The 11,254-nt window shown below is 32.9% G+C and overlaps 1 protein-coding gene across 8 annotated transcripts in view; it reads right to left on the bottom strand.

Moving 5' to 3' along the window:
* Positions 1 to 802: 802 nt before the first annotated feature.
* The window catches only part of LOC126741031 (probable phospholipid-transporting ATPase IM), a 374,205-nt gene continuing 363,753 nt past the window's right edge, over positions 803 to 11,254 (bottom strand). For all 8 annotated transcript variants that reach the window (XM_050447297.1, XM_050447302.1, XM_050447300.1 and 5 more), the window contains one exon: positions 803 to 10,712. In XM_050447297.1, the coding sequence (XP_050303254.1) occupies positions 10,410 to 10,712 (303 nt within the window). In that variant the 3' untranslated portion in view covers positions 803 to 10,409. The remainder of the gene's footprint in view (positions 10,713 to 11,254) is intronic.

Here is an 11,254-nt window from a genome sequence, read left to right as displayed (position 1 = left end):
ACATTTTTTCTGTAAAATGTACAGGGAAGCCAATAATTGACCCCCTTAAAATTTACATGGGATTTCCTATGTTCCGCTCAGCGACGCACCACCCGGTATGTAAAATATAGGAAAAATATTTTATGGATTTGACGTCAAATTCTAAGATATTTGATATGACATACTTTTATCCAATTGTTTTTAAGTAATAAGTTTTTAATATTATATGATATTAAGCATAGTGGAAGAAAAAATTCAACATAGTGGAACAAAAATTTTCTATTTAAGACTTTTAAGAACTTTTTAAGACCTGTTCGTTAATTTTAAATAGTCTTAACTGTCAAAACACTTTTTTTGAAAGATGACAGAGAAAAAAAAGATCAGAAAGAAAAGTGGAATTTGTTTAGTTTTGGCATCATAGCGTTCATAACCTCTTAAATTCGTCATGAATCTACTAATTTAAAATAATAATTGTAAAAACAAAAAAATATTTTGATTTAAAATATCTTCAATTATATTTAGTTGTGTTTCAATTTTATATATGGGACGCCACTGACTACTACAAAACCACCCGAAATAAAATGTTTTTGTTTTTTCATTTTGATCTGGTTAAACTATACCTGTGTGCACGTGGGCTCTCAACCACATAAATCCTGAGGGTGGTGAGCCTAAGAGACCGTTTCGAAAATAAAACCGATTGGCATAGTACTACAGGAAAAACCGGCAACATCACTCTAAGTTGGAAACTCTCAGGGAATGTCAGCTACAAACTGTGAACCAGCTTGCTTATGAACCCAACTTTATTGAATAAAACCACTTCACCTACAGGAAAAATAAATTTATTCATAAAAAAAAACAAAAAGCAATACTTTTAAATATAACCTCATATAATACGAAATACTTAACATTTAAAACATACTTCTGTTGACTAGTAAAGCTTATCATTAAGTGTAGTGTACCAAGTAACAAATTATAAAATACAACCCATTATATTATTTTCAAGTTTGCCAGGATTGTATTTTATAACGCGACTGGGGCCATAAATAAAACACGTGCCAACGGCCTATTTTTTATGCTAACCCCCTACATTTAGGGCCCATTCATAGTCCTTTGTATATATAAAATTGTATGGCACCCCTACTTATTCGTTTTCTTGTTAAAAGGATTTAAAAAACAAACAAAAAACAACTTAGCTTTTATAATCATCAACAATCAACAAGGTTAATTCTTAAAATACGATATCAGCGTAATACTCGTTTAAAAAAGTGAAAATTTCACACAACTTAAACGCTGAGGGTCGACGTTTCCATCATATTCTAAGCATCGACTGGCCGCTTGTGAGACATACGACATAACTAAGTAGCCAATAAGGCAGTGATGAATAAATACAAAGTTTGTTATATAAATATTTCTAAAATTGTCCCACTATCAACCAATGTTGCCTAGAGCTAAAAGCCTTCTTTGGGATCTGAATAGTTAATACATTAAAATACGAAAAAAATACTGTCATGATACATAATTTTTTAAGGGTGAGAGTGGTTTAAAGGCCGATCTAAACACGAATAAAAAAAGTATTATTTTTAACAATTAATCACCAGGTAATAAATAGGTTTTTTAGTTTAATAGTTGGACTAATATACTCTAGAACGGAGTGAAAATGCGCCGCTGTCTTGTCTATAGGTATTTGAATTTTTTACGCTCGATATGCGCATAGCCGCTATTAGATCAACGTTGATCAATCGTGTTTTCTCGTTTTCCGAAAGTCTGTATTCTTGCTGGTGACAAGTTTGTGGTACAAATAAAAACATTCAGGTGAGTAATTTCGATTACCTAATTATTTTATTGATAACGATTGGATGTTTACTAAAGTTTATGAATTATAACAATTTTGAGGTTATAATGTAAATTTTTGAAGTGAGATAGTGCCACCTTTTCACCCCATATTATTCCGACATTCGACTTCCGAAAAACTTTTATTTATCTTACACCAGACTTTCTTCAAATGTGGGTATTTATCAATATGCCATGAGCCCTTCTTTTTTTGTGAATTACTAACAATAATAAAATTTAGTTTTATCTCAATCGTCAAGTTTCGATTTGAATTTTTGTTGCGGTGTTCAAAATAGCAACGTTTACTAATGGTGAATATGCTGATATTTTATTTATTTCTGGTTTTTGCAATGGGAATGCAGCTGAAGCTCAACGTGAATATCGATGGTCAAGCGCACAAATGTTGTAAGTGCAATTTTTAAAAAAAATTAAATATTTCTACCAAACCTATTAAAATTTTGTTAAATCTTATATGCACAAAGGTGGTAAGTCAAAAATAGGTATTTAGCCTACTAGCGCCATCTCACATATGTGGCAGGTACTTTTAACGCGCAGATTTCTGCAATACATATGTGACAAATGCACATATCACCTTTGTACTTTTTATTAAAGCATGGCAAATGTGTTTAGTGCGCATTTAGCGCATTTGTGTTTTATATTTGTGAAACTAATTTTGAGCTTAGTTTTTTGTTTTTATTATACCGGCAAGGCGTGTGCTACTTTTGGTGTTTATGATTATAATATTAGAATACAAAGTAAATCGCAGTTTATGATATTATATTTGTACATTGTCATCATAGTAATAATAACATGAAATGGGTTCGCGTACTAAAAAAATATTTGAGGCTTTGAAACAAGTTCAGAGGCGAAGTGGTAAGTATTGATCTATAAATTATAATATTTTTCAACATTTAATTTCAATAATAATTGTATGTAATATTAAGCAATACATGGATTCAAGGTTTTTTTTTAATCAAAATTTTGTATATTCTCTTCTCGCCAGTAAATTCTCCAGAACTTCATACTCCAGAAAAGAATAAATTGAGGACAATTTTTTTACTTAACTCTTAAATTATAGTTTAACCAGAGTTATGTACCTTTATCCATCGTCTATAGGTAATAAAACATTTAAGTATTGTACCTAATCAGAAATAACCTTTTGGTCTTAAAATTATGGTCAATTTTTTTTAGTGCATTTATATTTGTTTTTAAATTTCCTGGTATTTTTAGATAATATGGATTTACATATTAATATTGACCCTCCTAATAAAGAGCCCTCAGGGCCAAGAGCAGTCCAATGAAGGTAAAAAATTATGTAAAAATAGCTTAGAAAATTGTCTCAAAGTTTCTTGAGTATGTCGTATGTTATGGCTGGCTTTTTTTGTTTTAGATGAAGAGCCTAGAATGGATATTGACAGCAACGTTTATCAGGTTGATACTGCACAAAGTGCTACTGATTCTGATGAATCTGATCCTTTTGTTTGTTCTGGAAGCTCTTATCAACCATCGTCATCAGAACATGATATAACTGATGCTGAAACAGAGGCTGAAAACCATCAGGATGTTATTCCAAAAAAACGAAGACGTCAAAAGGCAAACAAGGCTCTTTGGAAATGATCTGTTATTAAAGACCTAAGGCTTAGTGAAAAAAAAAGTAAACCGTGCTGGAAAAGAAATTGCAGAAAAAAGACCGAAAACTGTTGATTGCTCCAAGTGTCGGTACAGATGTAGCACAATTTTTTCGGAAAACGAAAGAGAATTAATGTGCAAAGAGTATTATAACTTTAAGCCAATTATAAGCGACAAAAAATGCATTTGAGTTCTTTAATGGAAAAATAACACTTTAAAAAAAAAACCGGAAAACCTCTAGAATTTACTATTTCAAACGAGCAGAAAAAAGATATCGTGTGTGTTTAAAATTTTTTTGCGCTACATTTGCTATATCACATCGAAGTGTAGAGAAATGTGCAGAATCAATTAGTGAAACTGGCCTTTACGTTGGTTATGATAGAAGGGAGGATTCAAAAGCACACAATGTTACTTCTGATCAAGACAAACAACATGTAAAAGACCATATCAATTCCTTTCCGAGAATTGAGTCGCAATATTGCAGGAGGGATTCCTCTAAGCAATATCTATCTCCTGAACTTAACATTTCGGCAATGTATCGATTTTATAAAGACTGGTGTGCAACTTAAAATTTAAAACGTATTTCTCAGTTTGTCTATGAAAAAATATTTCGCTCCTTCGACCCTGCCCTGGCTTTTTATAAACCAAAAAAAGACCAGTGCTCAGTTTGTAATGCATTTTTGGCTGCAAAAGACAAAGATCCAGTTAGACAAGATTACGAGAATCATAAAAAAACGAGAAAAAGCACCATGGACATGAAAGAGCAAGATAAATAAAAAGCTGTTTCACAAAAAGGTGTTACCTTTAGAGCTATTACTTTTGACCTTCAGGCTATTTTGCCTTTTCCCTATTCTGGTGATTGTCAGATATATTATAAACAACACTTAAATGCATATAATTTTACGATTTATGACAGTTCGACACGTGATGGTTATTGTTGTGTTAACCCATGGTAGTAAAGGAAGCTCAGAAATAGGTACATGCCTTCTAAAGTACATACAAAGCTTGCCTAATACGGTTGAGCACTTATCATCTTTTTCAGATACTGCTGGTGGTCAGAATCGCAACAAGTTTGTGAATACAGCGATGCTTTACGCAGTTCATAAAATTGATCATCTTAAAATAATAGACCTTAAATTTATGGAATCTGGTTATTTTTATCTGAAAGCAGATTCCATGCACTCCACAATCGAACGAGCGAGAGCTCACAAAAAAATTTATAATACATGAGAATGGTGTCTACTAATATCTACTGCTAGATTAAAACCAAAACCCTACTAAGTCGAAAATCTGAAATATTCAGATTTTTTTGATTTGCAACAACTAACTAACGGTGTTATTATTAACACTTCCGTAAACACTAACGGAGAGAAAGTTTCGTGGATGCGTATAAAATGGATACGCTTGGAAAAGAGCAAATCCTTTATTATACAATATAAATATGACCTATGTTCTGATTTTTTTTTGAACTCGATATTACAGTTAACAGAAGGCGCTCAGGTCAAAAAACTGATTTGAATTCTTCTGAACTAAAAAGCAAATACAAATCACGACTTGCAGTATCAGAAAAGAAAAAGAAAGATCTTCTTTATCTGCTTGGCAAAAAAATTATTCCAGAAGACTATACTGATTTTATTCAGAACATCCCTTCAACAAACCATACCGCAAAATTAGCAATCCATACCGTTCCATCAGACTCAGACACAGATTAATTTATGTTTTTTTTATGTTACTAATATTATTACTAGTTGCTCAATATTATTATTTTTTTGGATTTGGTAGTATTTATGTTTATCAATGCCCATTTACTATAATGTACAGTTGTATTTGTTTTTGTAACAAATGTATTAAGTAACATATTCAGTTTGTACAAATGAGTTAAGTGAATAAAAATTATTTTTTTTTACAAAATTCCCTTATTGAATATTTATGAAACTAACATTTTTAACAATACTGGAAAGGACACTTATCGTTTAAAAAAAATTACAGGCCAATATGTACAAATAAGCTCTAAATTTAATCTTATAAAACCATAAATTTAATTTTTTTAATTCTCGAAAATTTCAATTTTGCACTTACAACATTTGTGAGCTTGACCATCGATATGTACGATGCTTTCCAAATATACGCATCCGCATGTAAGCGTGTTTGGTACAACCTTCCGCCGCATCTCTGAATTTGGCAGCGTTCAGCAAATGGAACGTGTAGGAGCACCTCTTGCAAATGCCAATATTGATGGTAAAATTTTAAGACTAGTTGAATACGATCCAAGTACAAGAAAACAGGTGGGTGTATCACAGTGTGAAGTTTGGTCAGTGGTTCAGCAAAATGGTCTTCGACGTTCCACCACACATTCTTTGCAAGGTCTGGATGTGGGGGATCCGGTGCGCAGAGTTGAATTCTGTAGAATAATTTTGAATGCGGACATTAATGATGCTATTTTTAACAAAACTTTATGGACCGATGAATCAAACTTTCTTAGAGAAGGAAAGAAAGTCTAAAGTCGTCTAAGAATAAGGGGATTTTTAGACCAAATATTTACAAACAGGTGGATTGAAAGGGCTGAGCCAATACTGTTGCCTGCCAGAAGTCCTGATTTAACACCGTTAGATTTTTACGTATGGGGAGAACTCAAAGAAATCGTATATGCAACGCAAGTAAATACGTGCCAAGAACTAATTGGGAGGATACAAAACGGATCTGATATATTTCGTCAGTTTATAAGTTTCCTAATCGAATCGAAGACAGAAATAAGAAAACGGCCTCGTACTTGTATAAGGAACGGATGTAGCCATTTTGAAAATGAATAAGTTAACTCACATTATATGATTTGTTTTACAAGTTTTTCGATTTAACAGTAAGAATGCTATTTATTTTATTATAAGTTGGGAAATAAAAATTCTTTTTTAATGGTAATTATTGTTTTTTTATCAAAACGAGAAAATAAAGCACACAATTTTTTAAAGAGGCTGCTCTCGAATATTTCTGAAAAAATTAAACGTTTAGGTTAATAAATGCTGAAGTGTTGTATCTTGTTTTAAAGACAACAGAATGGAGAACATTTTCCAATCATTTGTACGTTTTAATATGAAAAAATTCGAAAGATTTCAATAATTTTCGATAATAGTTAGATGCTTGATAAGATAAGTAAATTTTAAATTGAAATAATTTATAGTTAACAATAATATTTAACTTAATTTTTACTATTAATATTTGTTTGTATGTGTCACTTATAATTTAAGAAGCGACACACAGTTACTTTGCCCACTCAGAAAATCTTCTTCTGGCAATGATAACAGATATACAAAATCTTATACGAGAACTAGCTAGTGATAAAATGCCAGAGTCTTCCACTTTGTGTGTTTGAATTATTTACAAGAAATTTAAATGTTTCATCCTATATTGATCTCATCAATATAGGATAGCAAGCTGGTGTAGAAGGTGAGCTGTTTTGTTTACGCCTTCGATGTTACGCGCGATTTGTGAAACGCGCTGTTAAAATTATAATGGAACCCAAAAATTATAAAAAAATGCAACTTTTCCGCACTATTACATTATTTTCAAATCGAAAAATTGTATTTTCTCATATTGTAATGCTCCACCCTAATAAAGAGTAAAGAAAAACAAGTTTTCTATTATATTATTATTATTCTCCATCCCTATTATAGAAATAATTTTCAGTACTTTTTTACGTAACTTTTCAACTTGTAGTTCAATTTTGAGCTAGAACTAGTTGCGACATCTATTATCTGCATTACGTCATTACGTACCAACCACGAAGATGCGCCAGAAGCGCTTATTCCCTTCTTGAAGCAAAGACGTAGTTTCTTTTGACGTTTAAGGTTAAAAAAAGTTTGTTTGAAAAATAAAGTTTTTTTGCCGGTTGTAGATTTGGATATTTTAAGCGACTTAAAGGTAAGTTTTCAAACTTTTAATAATACTATTATTTATCACATTTTGCGTAGTTTATGAAAATGAATATGATTTTTAAAAAAAAATCTTAATTTTTGTAAAAAATCGCCCCTTCCAAAAATCTAATTTGCTCCTAATATGGGGTACCTATCAATTCCTAATTTGGGGTACCCCACATTAGGAGATAATTATTTACTTTTTGATTAATACCAAATATTTTATTTTAGATGCCTAAAAAAAGGAAAGTTTGGGACAAGCAGCAAATTATTACAAAAAGAGTGCGAGAACCCACGATGTGCCCCAAACAACCTTGGAAAGGTACGTAAAAATGGAAGTCAATCCTGAAGATATTGTGAATTTTTCTCTGGGACGCAAAATTGTCTTTTCACAAGAAATGGAATCGCTGCTCGCAAAGCACTGCTTAGAAATGGAAAGAAATTTTTTTGGTATTACACAAAAAAGATGTATGCAGATTGGCATATAGCTTATGCAAAGCTAATAATATAACAAATCCATTTAGCGTAGCCAAAGAATCTGCTGGGAAGAAATGGTTTGCCAGCTTTCTGCCAAGACACAAAGAATTATCGTTACGAACTCCTCAAGGAATATCATATGCACGAATTAAATCCTTCACTAGAGAAAATGTTGCAGCATTTTTTGATTTGTATGAGCCACTTCTTGAAAAATATATCATAATCCAGTCAGAATTTTTAACTGCGATGAAACTGGCCTCACCATAGTGCAACACAAGCACGTTAAAGTCGTGAGAAAAAAAGGAAAAAAACAAATCGGTGCTATAACCTCCGCTGAGCGTGGGTTTGTTAACCACAGTTATGTGTTTTAGTGCAACAGGAGTATACATACCGCCCTTTATAATTTTCCCACGAAAAAACATGAAAATGGAGCTTATGAATGGCACTCCTCCAGGATCAAAATATGCGTGCCATTTATCTGGCTGGATCCAACAAGAAATATTTGTGGAATGGCTTCGCCATTTTATTAACCTGGCAGAGCCTAGCTCTGATGATCCAGTGGTTTTAATACTTGACGGCCATTATTCCCACACAAAAAATTTGGAGGTCATGGCGCGAGAAATTTATGTTCACATAATATGCCTTCCACCACATTCAACTCATCGGATGCAACCATTGGACGTTGCTTTTATGTCTCGGTTTAAAACGTACTACACACAGGAAATTACAAACTGGCTAAGGTTGAATCCCGGACGTGTAGTAACAGGCTATCAGATAGGAGAGCTTTTTGGGAAAGCCTACATAAAAGCGGCCACCATGGACGCGGCCATCAACGGCTTTAGAAAAACTGGAATGTTGCCTCCTGACAGAAACATATTTAAAGAACATGACTTTGTGGCAGAAGTGCAGGATATGTCTGGTGAAGAACTAGTAGAAGCAGAAACAGTTCAGGAAGAAAATATAGAAATAGAAACAATAGAGGATGTATTAGATAACAACGAGCCAAAAGAAAAAAGCCCTGAGAGACGGATTACCCCAGAGAGACAGATTATTGCTTTGAAACAAGTTACTCCTACAAATTTAATGCCTGTTCCAACTATTTCTAAAGATATTATTAAAAAAACGAGTACAAGAAGTGGTAAAGCTGCGGTTATAACTAGCACGCCCTACAAAGAAGAATTGGAAAGCAGCATGGAAAAAAAAAATTACCTTCAACTTCGGGCACTAAAAGAAAAATTGGTTATTTAAAACCAAACCAACAGAAAAAATTAAATCTTTCCAACAGAAAAAAAAATAAATTGTCAGTGGCTAAACAAAACATGGCAAATCAGTATCCTGCTGTTCTTCTTCTTCAGACTCGGCTCCTGAACCGGAATATCAAGATTCAGATGACGAGGTAGAAAACTTTGAGCATGATGCTATTTGTATGTTTTGCGAAAGTCCATTTTCTGAAGATGTCAGAGGCGAGGAATGTCTTTTTGGTTGCATGTAACTTTTAGGTATTTACTTTAATAAATAATACGTATTATTTTTTTAGTACATATTTTGGTTATTTTTAGTTTCTACATATTAAATTAGGTACCCCATATTACGAACTTGGTGTACCCCATATTAGGATACCATGGCTCCTAATATGGGGTGGTGCAATTTTTTTTAATGTTGCATGTTTTCTTCTGCATTTAATTTTTAACATCTTTCCTTTTATCAAATCCTTAAACAGTGTAAAATTAATCGTAAAATATGGAAGTAGTGTTTAAAATTAACTTCGTTTTTTTATAACAGTGTTTTTAAAAAAAGTACCCTGTATTAGGAGACTTTCCTCTACCAGTTTATTCAAGCGTCTCGGAAGTTTTTTATATCCTGTAGAGACCCAATCCACAAAGGAACAAAAGCTCTTATTCCTGGATATTCTCTACTCTTTTACAAAATTAATTTGCAATGCCATTAAAAAGAAAGGGATGAAAACCATTCAATTCATGTTTTTTACGTTCAGTTTAAACTCATCGTATATTTCGGAAAGAGATTTTTGTTTATTGGGATTTCGATTATGCCGAATTAAAGGCGCTCTTTATTAAAATTTGGACATAATTATCATCTCATAAATAGAATTTAAAAAAAAAACTATCGCTAGCAATACAAAAAAAAAATCGTGCTAGTTAATCAAAAACTTTCCATACTTAACGATTGTGGTAAACTTCATTTAACCTCAGAGTTTTAAGAAGGGCGGTTTTTTAATCACCTGATAAATAAGATTTTAGCTAGGTTAAGCATTCACGTTAGATCTAACAAGCGTAATTTCAATGTATAATTTTTACGATAATTGGCATTATCAACAGCGGTCGAGATCTTAGTTTGTATATTTATTCTAACAAGTGATTAAATGTTACAAGTTTATGATCGACCTTATTGTACCACACTATTATTTGTCACTCACCCTGCCATAAATCACTCTTTGGGCCTTATGCACCTACTATAAGGTATCCTGTTATTCTTTACACCTGACAATAAGTACGTGTTTGCACAAATGCAGAACCATGAAGCCCAATATTTGCATGAAATAACCAATCAAGAAATTTTCCACTATTATCACAAATTGATTGTGTCTAAATCTTGTATAGGAGCCCTGCCGCCGCTCGTGCTGCTTCCACTCCCGTTTTGCGAGGTGTTTCCTTGGTTTCGGTTCTCTTTTATTGAGTTGCTGATGTTTAATTTGTTCATGAGGTTCGGTATGTGAAACTCGGTGTTTGGCAATTTCCGCATGATCTTTCCAGAGGTGATGAGGCGGCCGAAGCCTTCTTGATGCGCGAATGCGTAACCCGAGCGTATTGAACGACGGGCACGACGTGCGGATGGTGTTCGAAGTACGTCCTGGCTTTGTCTGGAACGAACCTGGAATTAAAAAAAATATATATATATATATATAGTATTGGCCAAAAGTAGATAGATAAAATTGTTTTTATTAAAACATCAATGAATCTGAGTAGATGTTGTCAACTATTTAAAAATATGAACTCTTATTAGGCTCTTTATACGAACATGTAAATACAGGGTGCCCCCTTTCAAATGATCAAAAATGCTAGAGGATATACGTTGTAGCGAGATTCTTTACGTACTTAATGCAAGTTCACCCTCTAACTTTTGACGTCGCAGGGTATCCGTCAACCCCCCTCACTATTCTACGTGCACACTATTGTCGCAATAATCTAACTCGGTAATGGTGGCGCAGCTATCTGGGCACATAATGATATAAATTGTTATAATATTGAATTAGACGATTTTTGTTCAGAAAGGGATATCGAATTATGTGGGGTATCATATCCTTATGCACCAAATAAGTGTTTATTTTTTTATGTTATAGGGCACCAACTGGTGATTTTAATATTTTTATTGGTAATTTGTGTTGTAATCAGTGGCGTGCAAACAATGTAGGC

Source organism: Anthonomus grandis, chromosome 10 (genome assembly GCF_022605725.1).
Source record: "Anthonomus grandis grandis chromosome 10, icAntGran1.3, whole genome shotgun sequence".
Classification (NCBI taxonomy): Eukaryota; Metazoa; Arthropoda; class Insecta; order Coleoptera; family Curculionidae; genus Anthonomus; species Anthonomus grandis.
Note: the sequence above shows the minus strand (reverse complement) of the source record. Positions and strands in the feature narration are given on the sequence as shown.